The following is a 25,381-nucleotide window of genomic DNA, read 5'->3' on the forward strand; positions in this document are numbered from 1 at the left end:
CACAGAGGCTCCTAAAAAGCCTCATGTAGCCTGAATTCTGAAATCTGATCCCCAAGGATTACATTTTTTTCATTGGTGCTGGTCATGGCATCTTGGAGGTCAGCCAGGTGCCTGTTTTCTGTAGAGTACTTGCACTCTGCTTCATCATCTCTGCCTTTTTATTTATTTATTTATTGCTGTATGCATATTTGGCAAATCTGCGTAGAGATGCACATTTGGCATATCTGACAGATTTAACTCCTCATGCAGCAGGACCCAGACGCTCGATCGAGTATGTTGTAGGACTTCTTTTTCTGAAGGGCACTGTGCAAACAGCAGGAACAAATAGAAGTCAGATCCCACAGTTCAGAGTCCCAAACTCTTCTCCTGCAAAGATGGCTTGTAAAAATGGGCCTAATCAGGCAGCAGTAGAAAGCAGGACCTTTACTTTCTGGATCAAAGTTGCGTTTTGCACAACTTAAACTTGTTTTATATAAGTTTTACAGTGATTGTTACTATTATTTGGTCTCTTAGTAAAGTAGTGCACAACATGCCTGCTTCTCCTTACTGTTTGATTCCTCCTCCCGTCCCAGTGGTAGCGGAGATCTAAATAAAAAGAAGTCATTCTTCTGTAGTACATTTTAACATCTGCATGTTTTTCTGACCATCCAGCTATTGCAATGTCAATCAGCAAGGGGAACAGTTGCATGCGAAAAAAAGCTGACCCCACACAGCGTTGCCCCACGACTGGTCAAATAATGCCCGGATAGTATAACAATAGGAATAAGCAACACTTTGGTTCCTCTTTTGCATCGGCTCAGCAACAGAACTGGAACAAGAACCATCATTATCTGGGCATTGGCTGGGCCAAAGAGGGAGTGGTGATCAAATCAGGGAGGATGTCAGCAGAGTCAGATGTAATCTTACCCCAATTGGCACCAAATAAGAATTCTAGATTTGCACTGCCATTAAATTTAAAATCTACTGAGCCAACTGTGAACTTCTGCATGCTCCCAAGGCCTGCAATTATCACATTACAGCTTCTTGTATGCTTGCTCATACACCACATACACTGGATTCCATCTGTATCCACAAAAAAGCAATGGCCCTGAATCAGATCTTACTCACACTGTTGTAATTCTATTCAATGGAGTTACCCCATCATACAGCAGAATGACAGCAGAATCAGTCCTTACATTACTGCTGCATTAAGGTTGTGTAGTTAAGCATTCATAAATCAGGAAATGTGAACAGTAAGATTGCAGCTGTCAATTTACTCTGCCCCCTTGTCCACAGACATTACGATGCAGGGTAAAATTTAGGGTACAGCTACATTTCAAGCTAGGTGTATAATTCCCAGCTCAAGGAGAGACATAGTCATACTAGCATGATAAAAATAGAGTGTAGCTGTATCAGTGCAAGCAGCAGGAGGGGCTAGCTGCCCCGAGTACAGGCCTAAAGTCTCAGATAGGTATGCAGCCAGGGTGGCTAGCTTCTCACACTGCTACAACTGCACTCTGTTTCTGGTGTCCTAGCTTGACCAGAGCTAGCACAGGTATTTCTCCTCAAGTTGGAAATCACATCTCCAGGTGTCAGCTAGTCAGTACAACTGTGTAGAAATTGGTGCAGTTTCCACACCAAGGGAGAGTAAAGGAATAACAGTATAAACCAACTAACATGAGAGGCTAAAGAGTAAGGGCATGTCTACACTGGCAGAACTACAGCACTGGGAGTTACCGCGCCGCTCAGAGAGTGCTGATTGGGAACCACTGTTGTGTGTTCACGCTGTCAGCTGCCTGAGCAATAGCATGTTCACACTTGCGACACTTGCAGTGATATTTGGAGTGGTGCACTCTGGGCAGCTATCCCGCAGAGCACCTCTTTCTCTTCTGCTGCTAAGAGTTGTGGGAAGACGGAAGAGGTAGTGGGCCATCCTGGGTCCTGTCCCAATGCCCCGTGATGTATTGCTTCGCATCCCAGCAATCCCTCTGCTTCCATCCGCATTTGGCACCATCTTTCAACAGTTTGTGTATTGCGCGCCCTGCCTCTTCAGGCTGCAGGAATAGATCCCGAACTGTTGTTCAGTATGCTGCTCGCTCTGACCAACACGTCCCGAGTGGCAGCGGATTTATTCCTTAAACTACAAAGGCAAGAGGAGTGCGACATTGATCTCACCATGCATAGTAACTATGGCACGAGATTGCTTGTGGCATTCACAGAGGTGCTGACCACTGTGGAATGCCGCTTTTGGGCTTGGGAAACAAGCACTGAGTGGTGGGATCACATCGTCATGCATGTCTGGGTTGATGAGCAGTGCCTGCAAAACTTTCGGATGAGGAAAGCCACATTCATGGGACTGTATGATGAGCTTGCCTCAGCCCTGCGGCGCAAGGACATGAGTATGAAAGCTGCCCTGCCATTGGAGAAGTGTGTGGTGATTGCACTGGGGAAGCTGGCTACTCCAGACTGCTATCAATCAGTCGCTATTCAGTTCGGAGTGGGAAAGTCGACCGTTGGACTCATGTTGACAGAAGTCTGCAGGGCCATTAATTGCATCTTGTGCCGAAAGACTGACTCTGGGCAACGTGTGTGCTTAACATTGTGGATGGCTTTGCACAAATGGGGTTCCCTAACTGCAGAGGGGCGATAGATGGCATGCACATTCCAATTCTGGCACCAGACCACCTAGCCACCGAGTACATTAATCGCAAGGGGTGTTTCTCAATGGTTTTCCAGGCACTAGTAGATCACTGTGGGTGTTTCACAGACATTAACGCAGACTGGTCCAGAAAGGTGCATGACACACGCACCTTTCAGAACACGGGTCTGTTTAGGAAGCTGCAAGCAGGGATTTTCTTCCCGACCAGAAGATCACTGTAAGGGAAGTCGAAATGCTCATTGTGATCCTGGGAGACCCCGCCTACCCCTTAATGCCGTGGCTTATGAAGCCATACATGGGGCAACTTGACAGCAGCAAGGAGCGGCTCAACAACAGGCTGAGCAACTGTAGAATGACTGTGGAGTGTGCTTTTGGCCTTTTAAAAGCTCGCTGGCACTGCCTCTATGAGAAGCTGGACCTGGCCGATGACAATATTCCTATGCTTATAGCCACATGCTGTATGCTTCATATTTCTGAAGGGAAGGGTGAAAGTTTCACTCAGGGCTGGACCGCAGAGGCTGAGTTTGACCAGGGCTATTAGAGGGGCACAGCACGGGGCCATAAGGATCAGGGATGCCTTGGGGCAGCAATTTGAAGTTGAAAGCCTCTAATATTTGTTGCTATGCTCGGGAGGTGCAGTGCTTGTAATGCTAGGAGGTGACTGGTGCAGACGATGCAATACGTGGGTTTAACATAATTGTGTGCTGCTTTACAGGGCTCTTTTTGCTTTCAGTTAATAGAATAAAGATTGCTTTCAGACCAACACAATTCTTTTATTCAAAAAGAACAACTGGAGGAGAGAGTCAAACAAACAAACAAACAAACAAACCAGTAGTGAGGGGGATGGGGGAAGGGAAGGTCCCGGGAGGAGGAGGAGTTCCAGGACAACTAAAGATTTGTGTATGTCCAGGGATCATATCCAGCCTTTTCCTTTGGAGTACAATGCAGCAGATATTGTGCTTCACTAGGGCCAAACTGCAGAGGGATGGGTGTTGAGTGCAGTGGGTAGTGGGAGTCCGCAGGGCTGGACTGTGACAGGGCAGGAGTGGAATGCAGCAAGTATAGACTGGAGCCAAGAGGTTGATAAGAGTGTGTTGGCAGTGTCTGGGGGGAGCATGGGAAAGAGTTTTGCGACAGCGGCTGCAGGGGAGGGAAGGCATGGAGCTGCTTGGTTTGAAGAGCTAGTACAGTATTGCCTGGAGCTTGTCTGCTTGGCGCTTCATAATGTTTAAGAGCCGCTCCGTGGCTTTGTTCTGGTGCACTGCATTCTCCTTTTGGTCCCTCTTCTCGCTGTCCCGACACTCCTTCAATTCTTGTTTTTCGGCTGCAGAAAGCATCATGACATCTCACAGACAGTCCTCCTTAGTTCTTCTTGGCCGCTTTCTAATTCTGCGCAGCTGTTCAGCTGGCGATAACAAAGAGGGAAGCTGGGCTCCCAAGGTCATCTCTGTGAAGTTTAAATGCAACATTTTAAAGAAGCAGTATTGTTTGCAAACACAGAGAACACTGATTCAGTGATTTAAAACACAGCCAGTAGTCTCACACCTTTCACTAACTGGCTGACCCCAGTCAAGCACAAATGAGCCACAAGACCCCCAAAATGGTGAATAGCCGCAGGGGCAGGGGAAATCACTCTTCCCAGTCTCTGCTGTTCACTGGGCATGTGGCTCTTGGGGAGAGCCAGCACTGGGTGGGTGGGTTGGGCGGGTGGATGATAATTATTCCTGTCCCTCCAGTTTTCACAGGATGTGATCATTATGGAAGATATCTTGCTGCTGAGGGTGAGCAGGGAATCAAGGGAGGGTCTTCTCTAAGACTGCGGCTTCCACCCTGGCCTTTATGTGGCTCATCTGTGTGCAGCAATCGCCCCCCCCCCCCGCCGCCCGCACGATGGCACAGTGGTGTGGGAAAGTTACCGTTAATGGGGCAAAAAACAAAGGAGCTCTGCCGAAGAACCTGCGGCAGAGCATTGCCCAGTATCTTCACGAGATTTTTTTGGAGATCTCGGAGGGAGATTCCCATGAACTGAAGGAGTCAATCAACTGCCTGTTCCACCGCTCAGACTAGGCACGCGGTGGGAGACGAGCCGGCTTTCTGCTACCCTCCTGCCCCACACCAACTAGCTTCAGCGATTCCCCAAATCAAATCCACTTACCAGGGGCCTTCTCTCCTGATTGCGTGTCGCCAAATTCCGACACCTGTGACGGGCTAGGCTCCTCCAGGGTCCAGAAGATCAGCTGCATGCATCTCTGACCTCCGAGTCATCCTCTGCCTCTGGGTCCCCCTCCCCCTCCACATCCTCATCCAAGATTTCCTCCTCCGGGCTCGGTCCACTCTCGACTGGCCTGTGAACCCCCGAAGTATCCACAGGGGTTTTCGTAGTGGAGGTGGGGTCACCGCTGAGTATCGCGTCCAGCTCTTTGTAGAACTGGCAGCTGGTGGACGCAGCACCGGAGCGGCGGTTTGCCTCCTGCACCCTGTGGTAGGCCTTACACAGCTCCTTCACTTTGACCCTGCACTCCAGTGTGTCATGGCCCCTTTCTGTCATGCATTGTGAAATTTGTCCATAGGTATCATAATTCCTATGGCTGGAGTGCAGCTGGGACAGGACAGCCTCCACTCCCCCAATGCTGGTGAGGTCCAGCAGCTCGGCATTGCTCCAAGTAGGGGATCTCCTGGTGCGTGGAGCAGGCATGGCCACCTGGAAAGATGCACTGAGACCACTGCACGCGTCACCAAGCAAACAGGAAAGGGACTTTCAAAATTCCCAAGGAATTTAAGGGGTGGGGATGACGGTTGGTCATATGAATGCAGGGCAGTAGAGTTCAAGCTAATGACCAGAGAGGCGAGATTAGGCATTGTGGGACACCTCCTGGAGGCCAGTTGCAGCGCTGTCATCGACCAAGGTGTCCACACCTGCACCGCAGCGCTGTAGCCCCTGTGCAGAAAGCTGTACACCTCTCGGCGTGGTTTTTTTTTTTTTTTTTTTACAGTGCTACAGCTGCGCAGTTTCAGCACACTAAGTGGCTTGGCAGTTTGAACACCTCGGGAGTTACAGCACAGAAAGCTGCTTCACTGTGCAGAAATTTGCCAGTGTAGCCAGGACCTAAGATAGACCCCTTTATTTTATCTCTGCATAGTCTGTGGCACTTGCAACATCTTGCCCCTTCCACTTGCTCAAGATGCAAGATTACCAACCTATGTTCACTCATTACTTTAGCACTTACTTCACCTTTGTCTTTGGCTCTAAGAATATGTCTACACTATAGAGACAATAGCAGCATAGCTAGGTCACTGTAGTTACACCAGCATTGGCCTGTGAAGTAGACTTAACCTATACGAATGGAAGGGGTTTTTCCATTGGTGTTGGAACACCACCTCCCCAAATGACTCATACTTCCATTGTTCCATGTAGATATGGTGGTTATGGCTGATGGTATAGACACCACCGACGATGGCAAAATAGAAGTAAGACTGTGTCAAGTGTCTTCCACTTAGACCATGCACAAGTGGGCAGAGAGATGACCATAGTTCTCAATGGTCAGCGAATAAAGTATGAGTTACACTCGAGCTATCTAGGCCTCATATTGGATAGAACTCTCACCCTCTTACAAAGATAGTGACTAAGGTCAAAACACGCAACAACCTGCTCGGAAGACTGGCCAGAATGACATGGGGCACCAATGCCCAAATGTTACATACTTCAGCTTTGGCACTCTGTTTTTCAGCAACAGAGTATCGCACCCCAATATGGGCTCACTTGTATCACATAAAGATGATCAACATACAACTTAATTCCACCATGCTTATTATTTTAGGTACAATTAAATCAACTCCTTTACCATGGTTACCAGGTCTCTGCAATATTGCTCTGCTCAGTGTTCAGAGAGAGGTAAGTATAGCAAAACTGATGGCGAAATTGCATGATATGCCACATCTACCGTTAATTAAAGACTTGTTTAATCCCTCATGTCGCCCGTTGTGGTTGTTTACCAGTTGAGGGATTTATGGTAAAGGATGCATGGCAAGTAGGTCAATGTGGGCAGCCACAAACATGACACATATTGTTGAGGACTGCAAAATGACTCAACTTCCTGGAGATCTTTGTACCTTAAACATCATTGATAAGAATTCTGTGGCTTCGCTTGACAAGATTGCATATGCCAAATAAATTAATTTTTCAAGTAGATTGACAAAAATATGATCATTTCTAGGTGTTAAGTATTTAATTGTGTGAAAAATAATTTACAGCTGTATGTATTCACACAGCAAACTGATCCAAGACTCTCCTGCATCCAGGAGACAACAGAAAGCATGGGTTTAGGATCTAGCTAACTGTGTATTGCAGCCCAGCTTCCCCTCCAGTTGAGGTCAATTAGTATATTTGTCATTGACTTTAAAAGGAGCAAAAGCAGGCCCCAATATTTCAGCACAACCCCTATGCTATTCCAATCACCAATATTTTTCACTGAATTAAGGCCATAGAATTGCAGATGCTATCAAAGCTCTGAACACAGAGAAGATTTTCATGTGGCTGCATCAGCTTGTGCAGTACTTTTCTTGGTAGTTCCGTTCATTTAATTTGAGTTTGTCTTCTGTAATTCATCACTGCCGTTCACCCTCTAATGCCCCTCACTCTTTGGTTTAGCATCTATTTGGCTATCAAATGCAGCTATTTGTTTAAAGTAAATCATTAACTGTGTAACCTGTTTTTTTTTTTTTTCATGATGGAAAGGCTTTCTAGCACCAGAACGGTCTCTTCAGGTATCTGTATAGCACTTAGCATAACACAGCTCTCATTCTTATTGGGACATTTGGATGCTACCATAATATCTATACGATTAAAATAAATAAAAATGGAAAAACGAAATGTGGGTTCCCATGGATTCCACAACTCCATCCTTTGCTGAATAGTTCTGCTCCAGAACCTGTGTTTTCCTTTGTCCAAAAAGGTTGTTTCCAGAACTTACTGTGGCAAAAAATCATTTTATAAATATGAATGAAGTGTAACTGGTGCAGAATCATAACTTTGAGTTTAACAGCCTGAAACAACAGTATTGAGAGGCATGGACTGTCCCATTCATCTCATTAGCATGTTCATTTTGAAACCTAAAAGGTGAGACTTTAATGGTCAGCACTAACTGCTTCACTGGTTATCTTCAGCAGAAACACCAAGTGTCATTCTCCCACATCTAAATCACCTCCCGTACGTACCAGATGTCAGAACCCAACGTGACCTATTCCCTTGCCAAAATCGCTAGCTCCCTCTGGCCCAGAAGACTTCTACAATTTATTTATGTGTGCTCAACACAGAAACTTGCAGCAGTGACATTTATAAATTTAGGCCAGAGTTGAAAAAACTACTCATTATCATCATCTTCCAAGGACCAGTCCCGCAAACACACTTACACATGCTCAACTTGAAGTCAGTGAGACTAAGTATTTAAAGTTAAACTCATGTTTAAGTGTTGGCAGGATTGATACCTAAACAAACATTACTAGGGATATTGTACTGATTTACACTCGCCATTTTTGCAGAAAGTTCAGTAAAAACTTGTATTTTTTCTTTTTCTGTAGCTGCTATGGAATTTTCGTTCAGCTGCAGTGTGTGCAACAGAAACCAGGGTGGCCTCCTGACAGAATTTATATCCAGTGTGCCACAGATTATCAGGACTTCGGTGCTTGAATTTAGACGTACACAAAAGGTAAAAAAGGATACCTATCCCCATTGAGCTGGCGACCCTAGATGTAGGTTAGTGCCCTCAAAGGGCAGCAGTACAACTCTACATTATCAGCAAGCCAGGCAACTTAAAAACTTAAATCTCCATTCCTCTCTCCTGCCGACAATTCCCCCCAAATGCTTGGTACAAAGATTAGTTTTGCAGCATACCCTGAAGGTCATCAGGCTGGGGCTATTTAAGAGTAAGGGGAATGTATGTTTTTCACCATTGCCTAAACAAAAAAAAGTGAATGGTTTCTATTCAAGTTTTCAGAAATAAAAAAAATAAAATAAAATGAAGTAAAATTCACTCCCAGGTTGACACCAAGTATGAAAAATTTAAGCCAAAATTATGAAAAATTCAAAGTCTATGAGCTACTGAAAATAGAGGTTTCTAATGGAAGATCTGCTGCAACCCTACCCTCGTTGTTTTCTGTCACACTGACATTATAACACACATCCCATTACTCAACGAGATGAATAGCTGCTATTAGGGCTTTCAGTCAAAGTGTTTCAAGATTTACATGTTAGTCCTAAATCCACAGCACCATGCTAATTCCAAATCTTTACATGCAATTATCATCAGATAATAGATCAAAATGATTATTCAACTGGCTTCTGCATCATCCCAGTGTTTTAAAGGGACACTGCTACCCTTAAAAAGAAAAAAAAGCAGGATTCAGCAATTCATGTAAGTATACTGAACTCTTCTAAATTGTTCATTACCATTTTCACCACTGAGTGCGATGCAATGGAATTATTATTTCATACTGAAGTATCAGACACAGTCCTTTGTAATGCATAGCAGACACCATTGATTTTTTTAAAATTTGATTCTTCAGTTATAGTAGACCAAGTTACTGTGTTCAGTCCCTTTACATATCAAAATGGAAAAATACTGTGACTATCACAGAAACTCAATTATTTGCAAAGGCAATTGTGAATGACAATAATGTTTTTTGTATTGGCACTTTTTATTTATTTTTTTGCATTCATGCTCTTCACTTCTATTTATTGCATTGTATAAAGTGTACATCCTTTATTTTCCTTTCTTTCAACCAAAACCTAATGTTTGGGACTCAACTACATGACAGTGCTGTCCCTTTAAATACAGTATTTACACCAGATGAGAATGTTTCCAGTTATGCTTCATGCTGTGATCAGTTTGCATGGAGAAAGAACTCCCACCAAAAATTAGTAAACCAACAAGACACAAAGAGGATTTTTTTCCACTGGTTAAAATCTTATTAGGATGAGTCTGCCTCGGAGAATCAACAACCAGAGAGAGACACCAGATGATGAGGACTTGTGATTAAAGGGCCTAATCCTATGTTCTTTAAATCAACATAAAGATTGGCATTGGCTTTCAAAGGCTTTGGATCAGTCCCTAAAGGAATAATTTTAAATATGGTGTGATTTAAAAAAAAAACTATATTAGAACATATTTCTATAGGATTAAGCTAACAATATTCCTCTGCAGAACTCATAGGCAAACCCGTTCTTGGGTCACTGCCCATAAGGCTCTTGGGAGTGCCAAACCTCAATGAGTGAGTCACAGTCCACATTAACTTAAGTATTTTCCCTGACCAAACAACAATTTGATTTCTCTTTTCAATGCGCCTCCTCCTGTGCTTTCTCTACACCTGACTCTTTCTAACGTCTGCTTGCTCGCTCTGATAAATGAAGGCTTAAATTCTGGAAAAGGCCTCATAAGAGACCCAGTACAATGGGCTCTTTAGGATTTGTTTCGCAAAAGCAACTTCTAAACAAGGGCTTAAAGACACTATTGGAACAAGAAAGTGTTAGCTAAAATAGAAAGTTACTTTCTAGCTCTGTGTTAAGATGAGCTATTTCTTCAGAAGTTGATGTTCATTAGCAGCAACCATTACACTTATTAATCCAACCCTGGGATTCTTGACCAGACTGCATTCTCCCACAACCTGCTTCCAGGTTGTGGGAGAAAAAACACAAGTTACAAGACAGAGAACATGGTACAAATAATAGAGGTGCCTTTTAAAGGAACAATCCAAGTCTAATCTACCTACAGTACAAAAAAGTGCCTTTTAGATGTCACACTGAAAGCCATTTGAGAGGCATATAATTTAGAGTGATACAGAAGGTATTAAAAGAGGATTAACACTTGTTGGGATCATTTGAATGTAAAACAATAACCAGATTGTCCTCTAAGCTCTCAGCTGTCTCACATAAAAGCCCCTCTCTGATCTGTGGAAACAACTGAAAGGTTTGGGAAATACATATTTTGTGTGCTCTAAATGACAGAAGGCTGGAAGGCTTGGCTACAGGTGGCTTCCAGTAATTTAATGTGATCAGGGAAAAAATATCTAGTCTTGATAAGCACAGCAATGAGCAATGAGATACAATGGCAGTGGCAACTCTAATGAAGGTCCAGCCGAACCCCAGTAAAGTCTGGAAAGACTCCCACTGGCTTTAGAAGATGCTGGCTGAGGCCCTAAATACTGAAGATAGAATCATCATAGAACCATAGAAATGTAGGACTGTGGGACTTTGAGAGGTCTTGAAGTCCAGCCCCCTGAGTTGAGGCAGGACCAAGTAAACCTAGACCATCCATGACAGGCATTTGTCCCACCTGTTCTCAAAAGAACCTCCAATGATCCTTATAGGTAAAAAGTTGATCCTAATATCTAACTGAAATCTCCCTTGCTGTAGATTAAGCCCATTACTTTTTGTCCTGCCTTCAGTGGACATGGAGAACAATTAATCAAAGTTATCCTTATAATGGCCCTTAACACATTTGAAGACTTATCAGGTCACCCCCTCAGTCTTTTCTCAAGACTAAACATGCCCAGGTTTTTTAACCTTTCCTCACAGGTCAGGTTTTCTAAAACTTTTATCATTTTTGTTGCTCTCCTCTGGCCTCTCTGCAATCTGTCCACATCTTTCCTAACATATGGCACCCAGAATTGGACACAGTACTCCTGCTGAGGCTTCACCAGTGTCAAGTGGAGTGAGACAACTACCTTCTGTGTCTTACATAGGACACTCCTGGTAATACATCCCAGAGTGATATTTTCTGCAACTGCATCACATTATTGACTCATTATATTTGTGATCCACTGTAACCACCAGATCCTTTTCAGAAGTACCATCACTTAGCCAGTTATTTCCTATTTTGTGGTTGTGCATTTGATTTTTCCTTCCTAAATTAATTATTTTGCACTTATCTTTATTGTCTCTAGCTAAACAGAGAATCTTATTTTGTTTCTGTTCTTCAAACATTCAATTTTTTTATTCTTTTGAACGGAAGTAAACACATACATTAACATAAATACTTAGCTGCATGGCTTCAAAGTACGGTGATCTTAAACCTATGTGGTACACATTTTTTGGAATGACAATATCTAGGGCATGACCTAGATGTACCTAAATCATATACGTACAAAAGTAAATACAGACAAATATAAGCATCAGAGGGGTAGCTGTGTTAGTCTGGATCTGTAAAAGCGGCAAAGAGTCCTGTGGCACCTTATAGACTAACAGACGTATTGGAGCATAAGTTTTCGTGGGTGAATAAGCTTACTGGACGAAGTGGGTATTCGCCCACGAAAGCTCATGCTCTAATACGTCTGTTAGTCTATAAGGTGCCACAGGATCCTTTGCCGCTTAGACAAATACAAGTAGCAAACTGCACCGTCTAATTATCACTGTCTTTGCTGTGCAGGTTGCATTTTATAATGTATTTTTCTTTTTCAAAATGAACTCATTTTAAAGTCTTGTTCAGCTTTTATTCTACAAGTTCCAAGATTTTGCCAAGGAGTGTAATTTTATAATGTAAGTATTATAAATACTTTGCACTTATAAAGCACCTTCTATCTGACAATCACATAGCTGTTTACTAACATTAGGTAAACAAGGCTTAATACTGGAAATGCCAACTCACACTTGCATAAGTTGGAACTGGTCACACGTCCCACTGATTGTGGCATGTGATGCCCGGAGTAAGTGATGTGGCTGGGGCTGGTAATTAGATACTTCCTTTCTCCTTCTCCCCAACCTTCTCCCACCACCCCCACAAATAAAGTATTCCTAACATGATTGGTGACTATGAGCATCCCCCTCCTCCGGAGGGTGCCCTTTGGTGTTCTATTGAAGGAGTGAGAAGCCACAAGCTCTTCCTTCCTGCTATCCCTGCTGCTCAGTTGTGCTGCTGGTGAGAAAGAGGAAAGGAAAAACATCTGCCACAGAGGTTTTTTGTTAAAGTAAATCAAGACCAGAGGAGTTAACTGGTGGACCAAGGGCAATGGCCATGCATGTATCCATTATGCTTTCCCTTGCCCATGTCCTTCCATTGTGATGGCAGGAACAGACCACCTAGATCATCAAGAAGATATTTCAGTGTTAATGCCCATTTGCTCCTTACTTCTCTCAGCTCTGCCTGCAAACATGTCAGTTCTGGTGATGTGGACACTTTTCCACCTAGTAGACTGAGTCTACCCAGGACACTTCACATACGCTACTGAACAGTGATCCTATGGCCACTAACAGCCAAGTCTGAAGTGACAACTGAAACCTAGAAGTGAAATTTATAAATGCCAGAGCTGACCTCTTGAGCCATCCAGTCTCTCAAAGCTATTCTAGCTTTGTGCTAGAATAAAATGGTGATACACAATGAGCTGACTGATCTTATTCGGAAGCCATGTCTTCATTTATGAAGTGAATAGCTGACATTTGTAATTGCCTTCTCTCTCACTAGACTGTATTGGAGAAACATTATATAGTGCAAGGAAGGAGACTCTAGAAAACAACTTTCTTAAAGCTGAAGGACCTATACTGTATCTTTATCTGGGTTTTGGACCAAATTTGCATCTTATGAGTTTCATACTCATCAATTATTTATCTGTTTTTGAAGGAAGCTTTGCATCAAATATTTTTCATACTCATCAATACCTTTTCAACAATTATTTCACCTGTGGCCAACAAAAATTTAGTAAGGATGTTCATCATTTTATTGTTATGACTGTACTAACCAAAGAATTAAATTTACAGCTATGGAGCCACCTTCTGGTAGCAAGGGGGCATTACACCCACATAATATTTCTTTTACAACTTCAAGTCAAATAATAAAAAAAAAAAGCTGTACAGGGTAACAATCAAGATGTGACACAAACCAACCTCATATTATGAGGGAAGGAACTCTATGGGAAAAGACACCAGGGGCATAGGTATATGCATATAAATAGACATATCAGTTTGTGATGGCACTCATTTTTCTCTCTGTGTGGCTGAATAATGAGTCTTGAAAAGAAAATAGATAATGAAAGGGGAAAAAATAGGAAAATACATATTAAGTTTCAGAAAGCCTTATGATTACAATGAACTCATGGGACTGGGTTCTGACACGGGTGTCAACCTGGAGTAATTCCATTTTCTTCTTCTGAGTGTGACCTGGCAACATCTCAAACAGCCCAGGAAGGTTGAACCAGTTCAGGACTTGGACACACTGAATTGCATTCATTGCCTCCAGAGAGAAGTGCTTTAATTCACCCAGTTACAGCAGCATCCAAGTCTTCCTCCATGACTTGCCCAGGCACTTGCATCCTTGGGAAAAAGGTAGCTCACAGTGCCCAGGACAAAGTTCCTGGGAGCTGAAGGCAGAGCATCCTTGGTTTAAGAAGTTTGGCTATTGAAATAGCTACATGAAAGGATTGTCTAAACCAGAGTCTGACCACCTTCAAGGCAGACAACAAGATCCCAAGTCTCTGAGGAAGCTTTTCTACTATAAATGGCAAAATGATGATCAAAACTACAATTACTCCTCAAGCAGAACTTCCTTTAACGGGGGAGGGGAGAAGAGCAGAAGACTGCATGAAGACCAGCACAGATATTGCTAGGCAGATTTATGTCACAGGGAAGCTCTTCTATATGGCAGTGATGGGTGCTATGGAAAACCCTGTAATAGTTAGGATTGGGTCAAAAACCTCCAAGGAAAACCCAGGGAGGTACCAGAAATGAAGTTAGTTACAAAGATGGTATTCTTCCCTCTAAGCCTTGGAGATAACAACATCTTTTGGGATCATTTATTAAAACCAAGGTAGTGACCACTGGCAGCCACGGAAAGTTCTTTGCTAATTTTTTACTAAGCTTGCAGCTGTGTCCCAGCTGCATTCCAACGTGGGTTATTTGCCTTTCTATATTTTCCCTAGAGTTGTAAGTGGATGACATTTTTCTTCATTTTTTGTCGTGAACTTTATGTAAACGGTGCTGTGCAGTTAGTTATCTGCTATGTTTTACATTTCAGATGCATTTCAGTGGTGGAAAAGCTGATCCCTATTCTGTGCATGTGAAGTTTGTAAAGTTCTTTGTAAAGAAAAGTGCTTGCTATAACCCTCAGATATTTAACTAAAAATGGACAAACACAATAGCATACTCACGTCTGAGATTTTAAAGGGAACAGTTTCTTAATTTCTTTTTCCTATCAAATAACTCAGTCATTTAAAGCTATGAGGAATACAACAGCATTTGTAAACTCCATGACACTCATATACCACTTCTATTGCAGAAAGTGCTGCATATCCCATCACGAAACCAGCACATTATTTTCAACTTTACCATGTCTGAATTTAGCTCTTTGTGAAACACACACTTTATCATGATGGCATTTCCTTACATTAATTGTACTGCTTCCAGTTGAAGCCTGACTTTGTACATGTCTGAAAATTGTTTGCAATATTAAAAGATATTTAGCAAATACAAAAAGTTAAACCAGTTCTCAGCAGGATTCTCCCTGCTCACATTTACAACTGTGGAGTGAAAAATAAAGAACCTTGTTCCTTTTTTCTTTACTGAGATCAATATATTTGATATATAAATATACTTCAGAAAATATTTTTATCTTTGAACAATTGTTATTTTCAATAGCTATTGTCCCTGGAAGCAGTCACTGTTTCTATTATTATCCCCTTGGATTGTTATGCATTTCAGTCCTTAGGTCTCCCATTCAAGACGGCTCACTAGATCACCTGACCTCTCCTTGTTCTGGCAGTTTCAAGATATGCAGCCAGGTCTTCTCAGCAGATCATGTCAGAAGGAAACAGCAGCCTCCTTTCATATCAGCCTTTCCAAGTGAGTCCACGTTGGATGTCAGTGATGATATATGTGGACTATTGCCCTACTATAAATGCTCCTGATCTTTAGGTTTAGCATTGACTAACCTCACTGTAGATCAGTATTTGTATCGTAAGAAAGATTATAGTTTTTTTAAAAAAACCCTGTTCACTCATGTGTCAGAAAGCTTCCAAAGTATTACCAAGACTGTGGAGTAATTATGTCTGCCATATGCTTAAAGTGCTCATCATTATAGGCATACTAAAATAAAATGCTTCAACATTTTTTCTAGGCAGATTAATGAAGTGACACATGCATTAATCTACTCCCATTATTAAGACAGCAAATTCCCATCTGATCACCCAATCCAAGCTGAGCACCTGTAATCTCCAATGTGCTGCAGTTAGACTTCAGTCTGTCAGATGAATGCATATCTAAATGGATGAGAAAGCATACACAGGAGTGCTTTGCTTCTGACCTTGTCAGTTTAGAATAGTTAGGATTGGGTCAAAAACCTCCAAGGAAAAACCAGGGAGATACCAGACCTTGTCAGTTTAGAAGTTTGACTTTAAATATGGGTCATTTAGACTGAACTCCAGCAATCTGCATTTTAAAAGGCTTACGCAGTTATGAGATTTAATATTCTTCAGAGATGGCTCAGGGATAGTCCAAGAAACATTACAAATTTTCCAGTTCATGGCAGGATGGGGTAGTTCCATCAGATTCTAGCATGGATGTGTACTTTATTGGAGGTGGTGGCGGCTTGAAAGATGGAGGCCTGTTCATACTAGAATAAAAAAAAAAATCTTTGAAAACACAACAGCTAATGATGTAAAAATCAATATAAAGTTATGAGGGAAAATGGGAAGAGATGTAAGGACAAAAGGTCAGAAATAATTTTGGCCTCATTCTTCTCTAACATTCTGTAGGGCTCATGTCTGTTCTCTCACCTACATATTCTACTCTACAGCTCAAAACCATGTTCTGGCATCGATGCAAGCTCTCTTGTGCACAGAGGTGGGGGGCTGGGGACAACACACATCTTTTACAACTTGAAGTGCTATGGTGAAATCCAAAACCTTTGGATAAATAAAGAAGCAAGCTGTTGCTTGCATTGATATCTGGAGACACATTTACAAAGATTTACAGCTGTGCATGGAGATTTACAGGCCTCCATAAAGTGAAAGCCCTGTCCCAAAATGTTAACAATCCAAGGATAAATATAATCTTACTGCAGTTAACTGCAAGTTCAGAATAACCAGGGTACGTTTTAAAGGGGTTTAGTTTGCTATCCCTATATTTCCCCAAACATTTAATAAGGAACTAAGCTCTCTTATGTGGAATGTTAAATTGAAGCATATTGAGCAGTGAATGGGATTAAGCTTCAATTATGTATTTCACACAACTGTATGTCTGTACTTGTTCATTTCTATCCATGTACATGTACATCTACAAAATAAGATAATTATCTGAACTTCATTCTGAAACTTTGGGCTGGAATCTACACTAACATCTCTATTTCTGCTCACCATTTTTTATACTAATACTTACATTTCTTTTTGGTACTGACACCACTTTCTGATTCCTAAAATGATTAGAAAAGAACAAAACAGAAGCAAGAGTGCTACAACCGCAGGCCAGGAGAAGCGAGGATTCTCTGGTTTCCCCACGATGCCTGAAAAAGACATAGAAAAAAGCCATAATTCAAACTCCAGTTCACAAGGAAAAGCAACATCCTGCCAAAAAAACCCAAACAAACAAAAAGGAATTTCTATTTGATTTCATTAAGTAGGAAACTCCCTCACCCACACATCTATACAGCAACCCCAACCTGTGTAGGATTGCCAGCATTTTCAAATTTAGATGCATCAGTTTAAGCACATAAATCCTAATTTAGGCACATAATTAAGGGGTTTCATATCATAGCTGCTGAGATTACAACTCCATTCAAAGTCAACTGAAGCTGCAAATACTCAGCACTTATGAAAAACCAGACTACGATTTGAGTGTTTTCTTCTAAGCACTTACGTTGAAAAAGTTTGGCCTATACTTTTCCCACTGTGTTTTAGAAATGCTATAAGAATGGGAAACCAACATAAACATGTCACTAGGGCTCCTGTCTGCACCAAAGTGCGGAACACAGATCTAGTTTTCCTAAGTTTGCCACATGCCCATTAGAACTGGTTAAAATATTTTGAATAATTTTTAGGCAGAGATGATGTGCTGAACAGATCCTCCATGATGCTAACCACATAGAGATAGCCCTCAGAGAATCCGCTCCAGGTTCATGCATGTTGTGGGTGTTTTAGTTAATTCTACAAGACTTCCAGTGCTGGTGAGTGCATTCAATGAAGCTCTAACTCTTTAACTTAATACTGAGTCTTACTGAGCTAACTGAAGGCGCCATACAACTTAAGGCAACACTAGCATTGCAGAGTTGCCGCTTGAAGCAAAAATTTGGACCTGGCTGGGTACAAGTTATGAAGGATGGCAGCTGGAAAAGCCCTCTTTCACTTACTGTGGGCCAGCGTGCGAACTCATTATTCACCTTGTTGAACAGCTGCTTACCGTGCTAGTCCATTTGAGTCAACTCAACTACTCGTGTGACTGACTGCTCATAGAATGTGCGTGGAAAGTTCACAGCCTGGCCTTCCAACTGCTACTGTAACTCAGCGTTCTTTTTCCTTTAGCCAACAGCAGCAGTAGCTCTGCTCACTGTGCTCTGAGTAGAACTGGCAACCCTAATGGAACTTTTCATTTACAATTTTTTGGAGCACTGGTTTGTATGACGGTTACAAGGGTACAGCATCCTGACATTCCTGCCAGAGATATCACAACCACAAGCTCAACATCATCACATTACCACCAACTAATGAAAAGTACCGCATCGTCATGGATTTGAAATAAATCCGTGATATTTTAGCATGGAAACCATGTTGTCAGTCCACTAGTAAGCAAAGGGGGGGTAAACACCAGTAACACACTGATATGTCTGTGGAATTCTATAGGTGTGTCATGTTGTTAAAAGTTGCAATGCATGACATTTCACACATTAACACCATCTTTCGGTTACAGGGGGCTACCCACAAGTAGCATGCTTAGTATGCTCTTTTGCTAAAGATATGCCAGGATAGAAATACCAAAAGCAGCTGTGATTATCTGCATTGCGGAGACATGAATGGCCATTAGACCTCCATATACAGCCCTGATTTGACTGGGTTTTTTTTTTTTGGTTGGTTTTCTATTACCAGTGCAACTACCTGAGGCTCCGAGGATTACTCCCTCAAGTTCTTGCATACCTACAAATATTTATGAAGGAGAGAGTTGTGAATGATGGCTTACCAGTACCATTAATCAATTCCCTTGTAGTTGATAAACCATCAAGTTTCGTAAATAAAGCTGGATCAACCATTGTGCTGGAGGACAGATTGCCTAAAAAGATATAGACAGACAATGTAAACAGTGTATTTGATTTTACTGAGCATGATGTTTAGAAGTCACTTAACCATATATAAAAAGAAAAGGAGTACTTATGGCACCTTGGAGACTAACAAATTTATTTGAGCATAAGCTTTCATGAGCATCCGATGAAGTGAGCTGTAGCTCATGAAAGCTTATGCTCAAATAAATTTGTTAGTCTCTAAGGTGCCACAAGTACTCCTTTTCTTTTTGCGGATACAGACTAACACGGCCGCTACTAAGAAACCTAACCATATGTAAGGAGGACTTGTGGTATCTTAGAGACTAACAAATTTATTTGAGCATAAGCTTTCGTGAGCTACAGCTCACTTCATCGGATGCATTCAGTGGAAAATACAGTTGGGAGATTTATATACACAGAGAACATGAAACAATGCTGCCACTCTGAAAATTAACCATATATAGTTCAAGAGAGCCTGAAAGAGCTTAAAATCAACTGCCAGAATCTGAGTGCCCACTTTCATTTAAAGGGACAAAGCCAACTTAAGTTTTGACCTAAGATCTAAATTTGATATAAACAAGGGTTTATACAAGGAGTTACAAATGTTAAAAACCTCCACTAAACATTGACTTTAGTCACACAGAACTTCTGGGAGAGAGGTAACCATTTCACCTTCTCTACAGATGGAGAAATTGAATCCAAGAAATATCCAGTGACTTACCAAAAATCACAAAGTGAGTTTGGTAGCCGAGCCAATAATATAACCCCAAGTACTGTGTCACAACTACAAAATCACCTTTCATTGCCTTGTGAACAGTTACATCCCCTTCCCATCCCTGCTAGTTTAGCCAGGCTACACAAATTTGTGATTGGTACTACCTTAGGATTTATTGTCATTTTTCTGGACCTGCCTCCTCAGTTAATCACTATTCCAAAACAATGGATAAACAATTAACCACACAACGGCATGCATTCTAGATCTGCCCAAACACTTACGGTGTGGCAGAGTTACATTCTCCCTGGAGAGCGTTGTATTCACGTTGCTCTGTTGGGCTGCAGTAGTAGGGTCACTCAGTCCTATACAAAAACAATGCATTTTCAGAAGTTACTTTACAAGCCATTACTGCCACATTAGGCTTAGTTGCACTATTTTATGTCCTTTTCTCTTCTGGACTCTGGCAGTAAACAAAATAGCAGACGAGCCTAAAAAACGTAGGTATACTGTCTGGTGCCTAAACCTAATATACTCAAATATAAATTCCATTGTAATACTTAGTTGGCAAAATATGGTTGTTAATTCCACAAGAGCCATATGAACTCCCTGTGGGAGATTAAATAATTGAACAGATAAAAGAAAAAACAATGGCCCTAGCTTTACATGAGACTTCCTGGTTCTCACCAGAACAGAGAAGTCAAAGAATTTTTTTTAATAAGTTAATCAAATAGTGTGCATCTTTTTAAAAATTCAGTTCAAGTTTTAGATGGAAGTTTACACCAGTTCTTATTTTATCCAAACATAGTAAGCACTTAATTACCATGGGCATGAGCATGATATGAAAAAACAGAGATACACATCTACTGGGAAATCTTAATTGCTCTATATAGCAGCTTGAACAGCATTATATATTTATTCTTATTAGTGTTTTCCATTTGTGTTATGGCAGCCCATAGAGAGGACTCAGCTGGGATCATTGTGCTAGACACTATGCAAACTCAGACACTCCCTGCCCTGAAGAGTTGCAATCGAAGTACACAAAAACAAATTAAGAGTAAAAGAATGAAGTATTATTATTATTAAAATGTCACACACACTATAGATAAACAGATGTGGTCAAAAAGGAAAATATTTGATACAACTTGTTTGCATTTTTGTTTTATTTATCCACGGTTTAGCTAAAGCTTTTGTCACTAGGGCTTTATCCTACTCAGGTGTCTCATGAACTCATTGCTTCTCTTTGCTTTGTTTGCGTTCTCCACTAATATATTTAATATGTTATAACTACCCTCTCTGCGTTCTGGTTCTGCTCAAGGACCTACCTTAATTTTAACATTATGCTCAACATTATTTGTAAACATCTTTAGTTTCAGTTTTGGTGCTGAGGAAAGTTCCTGCCCTGACAGGCCTGGAGACTCAAGTCCTGCATATAATGACACATATAGCTTAGACAGAAACAGCTTCCTCTCAACTGCCCTGCCAGTGAGCCACAAACCTGACATGAAACCACTGATCACCATTAGTGGTAAAAGCACAGTTCAGACTCCAAGACCCTTTTAGTGTTTGCCCTCTCTGTTAAGACAAAGCTTGGTCAATTAGTGCCACATGGAGGGCAGGGTGGGGTGGTGGTTTCTGAGATGTGTTGTCCTGTCAACCATAAACTGAAATGTGACTCATTTTGCACAGGCCACCAATGATACCAGATAAGGAAACAATTTATAGTCACAGCTGTCTGGAACTAGATTTAAACCAGTGACTCCACATGGCTTTTGAGACACTCATGCCTTGCCCTTCTGATCCAATACCTCAATACTCCTTATCATCACTACACAGAAACTCTTTAAAATATTAGTTTTAGTCTCTTTTGATGCATATATTTTGTTAGCAAGTAATTTCCCATGTATGCTGTATGAGACCTTCTTCTTTCATGCTGGTGAAGTCCACAGACACCAACCACAGGAGCTTGAGTTGGGATGTGTAAGGTGGTGGTGGAGAGGACTAGGTAAACATGAGGTTTGAGTATTAACTACAAAGATGATCAAACCAATTCCAACTCTGGACTCCTGCCTGTGGCCTAGCGATTACACTTTGGAGTAGTCACGGCAAGCAGCACAATGTGATGCTACCTGTTTTACAACATAGTTTGCACCCAGCTGCAACATGCATAAGTTCAAATCCATAAACCTGAAGTCAGTGGGCGAGGGAAAGTGTGGGTTCATGTGCCAGCTGTTCACCCAGGTCATTTTTAGACAGAGGTTTTTGTTTTAAGTCTCTTTTTTCTAAGTTGCTCAGTTCTTCTAAAGTGTGTTGAAATAAATCTATTGGCGGAGGGGAAAGCAAAAAAAAAAAAAAAATCAATCGCATGAGGAATTCCTGTCAGGAATACAGCCCCATGTGCGTCCAATATCAGACTTTGCATTATAACACAAAATAACATTCAGGAACATGTGTCAGAAACAGTTTTGGTGTGAGCAATCAATATTAGTTTTTGTGTGAACCATTACAAACAGAATAACATGCCATTGGGGATTTCTTCTCACGGCTTGTAAGGCAGCACTCATGCCTTAGCCTTGCAAACATTAATACTTGGAGACTGTCTGGCTCAAGAGAATGATTATGAACTAGGAAATCTTTTGAAACCACATCACTGGTCTTTCTCTGACTAATGACTGAAAACCATTACCACTGATGGCCTATGAGAAATAAATTAGGGGAACCAACCTATTTTTGTAGGCTCTATATTCTAATATTTATCACCATGAGTGTTGACACTCAGCAAAACAATCAATGGTTTAATGGTCAAATTGAGATTGAGCTATTCTCTGCCATTGGAGAGGATTCCCAGGTCCCTCTAGATTTGAAGCACAATGTTGGATAAAAAGAACAAGGAGTACGTGTGGCACCTTAGAGATTAACAAATTTATTTGAGCATAAGCTTTCGTGGGCTAAAACCCACTTCATTGGATGCATGCAGTGGAAAATACAGTAAGAAGATATATATATACACCCACATACATACATATACACACACACACACACACACACACACAGAACATGAAAAAATGGGTGTTGCTGTACCAACTATAACGAGAGTAATCAGTTAAGGTGAGCTTATCAGCAGGAGAAAAAAAAAACCTTTTATAGTGTTAATCAGGATGGCCCATTTCCAACAGTTGACAAGAAGGTGTGAGTAACAGTGGGGGAAAAAATAAGCATGGGGAAATAGTTTTACTTTGTGTAATGACCCATCCACTCCCAGTCTTTATTCCTAATTCCTAAGCCTAATTTAATGGTGTCCAGTTTGCAAATTATTCCAATTCAGCAGTTTCTCGTTGGAGTCTGTTTCTGAAGTTTATTTGTTGTACTATTGCGACTTTTACGTGTGTAATCGAGTGACCAGGGAGATTGAAATGTTCTCCAACTAGTTTTTGAATGTTATAATTCTTGACATCTGATTTGTGTCCATTTATTCTTTTATGTAGAGACTGTCTGGTTTGGCCAATGTACGTGGCAGAGGGGCATTGCTGGCACATGATGGCATATATCACATTGGTAGACGTGCAGGTGAACGAGCCTCTGATAGTGTGGCTGATGTGATTAGGCCCTATGATGGTGTCCCCTGAATAGATATGTGGACAGAGTTGGCAACGGGCTTTATTGCAAGGATAGGTTCCTGGGTTAGTGTTTTTGTTGTGTGGTGTGTGGTTGCTGGTGAGTATTTGCTTCAGGTTGGGGGGGCTGTCTGTAAGCAAGGACTGGCCTGTCTCCCAAGATCTGTGAGAGTGAGGGATCGTCCTTCAGAATAGGTTGTAGATCCTTTGTGATGCGCTGGAGAGGTTTTAGTTGGGGCTGAAGGTGATGGCTAGTGGCGTTCTGTTATTTTCTTTGTTGGCCCTGTCCTGTAGTAGGTGACTTCTGGGCACTCTTCTGGCTCTATCAATCTTTGTTTCTTCACTTCGGCAGGTGGGTACTGTAGTTGTAAGAATGCTGGATAGAGATCTTGTAGGTGTTTGCCTCTGTCTGAGGGGTTGGAGCAAATGCGGTTGTATCTTAGAGCTTAGCTATAGACAATGGATCGTGTGGTGTGGTCTGGATGAAAGCTGGAGGCATGTAGGTAAGTATAGCGGTCAGTAGGTTTCTGGTATAGGGTGGTGTTTATGTCCAGGAAGTGGATCTCTTGTGTGGACTGGACCAGGCTGAGGTTGACGGTGGCATGGAAATTATTGAAATCATGGTGGAATTCCTCAGGGGCTTCTTTTCCAGGGGTCCAGATGATGAAGATGTCATCAATGTAGCTCAAGTAGAATAGGGGCATTAGGGGACGAGAGCTGAGGAAGCTCTAAGTCAGCCATAAAAATGTTGGCATATTGTGGGGCAATGTGGGTATCCATAACAGTGCCGCTGATTTGAAGGTATACATTGTCCCCAAATGTGAAATAGTTATGGGTGAGGACAAAGTCACAAAGTTCAGCCACCAGGTTTGCCATGACATTATCGGGCATACTGTTCCTGACGGCTTGTGATCCATCTTTGTGTGGAATGTTGGTGTAGAGGGCTTCTACATCCATAGTGGCCAGGACGGTGTTTTCTGGAAGATCACCAATGGATTGTAGTTTCCTCAGGAAGTCAGTGTTGTCTCAAAGATAGCTAGGAGTGCTTGTAGCGTAGGGCCTGAGGAGGGAGTCTACATGGCCAGACAATCCTGCTGTCAGGATGCCAATGCCTGAGATGATGGGGCATCCAGGATTTCCAGGTTTGATTATGATGTCAGAGTTGTTTCTGAGGCTGTGGATGGCATTGTGTTCTGCATAGGACAAGTGATGCTACTTTTCCACAATTTCAGCCCATGCATGTCGGTGGAAGCACTCTATGTAGAAGTCCAGTCTGTTGTTGGGTAATTTTGCACTGGTGCTCTAAGCATTCAGTTTCCAGCCTCCTTTATCCAGAATCTTTTATTTAATGAAATCTTACAAAGAAAAATATAACCAGAGAGATAGGTGTCATCTACTTACGCTGTGTTGTTTCACTCTCACTGGAGGCTGTGGTGTTGGTATAGCCTTGAACGTCTGTGGTAGAATCAAACCGGCCTGTTGGAAAACAAACCAACAGTTTGCAAAAGTTGTGCTAGAAAACATTGTTGTACTTACCATTCCTCAGACTCTCCTCCTGGTCTCCTGACTGGATAATGATTAATGTCTGTTTCATCTAATATCAACAGTTTTGGTTAATTCACAGACACGCATGATGATAAAGAACTGGATGGGGCTTTCTTTACAAAAAACTAAAGCAAGGTTTGGGGTTTTGTCATCAAGTAGAAACACAGCATGAGTTTAATGAAAGGATGATTCAGGTTTGTAAACATTTCTAAGGAATCTAGTCTGAGTTTTGGAGAAAATCTGAACTGATTTATCATTTCAATGGGAAAGCAGTTGAAACTTGGAGGTTTTAATTGAATTTTGGGGCTTGTTCAAACCTGAAGCCAAACATATGTGAATCAAAACTGTGGAAAAAGGTTCTCTGCATGAACACCTATGAAACAAACCCATGTTTTATCCAGCTCTAGCAAGATGATAGTTTTGAGGTAGTGCCAATCAGGACCCTCATGAGAGCCAATTCCAATTCTCCATTTAACAGTTCAAAAGGAATCAAGTAAAATGCTGAATAGGCTAGAGCTGAACCAGCTATTTATCAGGCATTGACTCAGGCAGATAGCAAGCAATCCTCACAGATGGCTTATTTCAGACTTGCTAAAAATGTCAATCCTTCCTGACACCTGTCTGATTCTGCAAGAATGGCACTAAGTCA

The 25,381-nt window shown here is 41.7% G+C and overlaps 1 protein-coding gene across 3 annotated transcripts in view; it reads right to left on the reverse strand.

The window, feature by feature from the left end:
- Positions 1–13,321: 13,321 nt before the first annotated feature.
- Positions 13,322–25,381, reverse strand: part of CD96 (CD96 molecule) — a 40,864-nt gene continuing 28,804 nt past the window's right edge. For 2 of the 3 annotated variants that reach the window (XM_075118284.1, XM_048870555.2), the window contains 5 exons: positions 24,589–24,663; positions 19,858–19,938; positions 18,783–18,872; positions 16,992–17,115; positions 13,322–16,227 (listed from right to left, as the gene is read on the reverse strand). In XM_075118284.1, the coding sequence (XP_074974385.1) occupies positions 16,119–16,227; positions 16,992–17,115; positions 18,783–18,872; positions 19,858–19,938; positions 24,589–24,663 (479 nt within the window). In that variant the 3' untranslated portion in view covers positions 13,322–16,118. The remainder of the gene's footprint in view (positions 16,228–16,991; positions 17,116–18,782; positions 18,873–19,857; positions 19,939–24,588; positions 24,664–25,381) is intronic. The other variant, XM_075118281.1, reaches the window with a different exon arrangement.

Source organism: Caretta caretta, chromosome 1, assembly GCF_965140235.1.
Source record: "Caretta caretta isolate rCarCar2 chromosome 1, rCarCar1.hap1, whole genome shotgun sequence".
NCBI classification, from domain to species: domain Eukaryota; kingdom Metazoa; phylum Chordata; order Testudines; family Cheloniidae; genus Caretta; species Caretta caretta.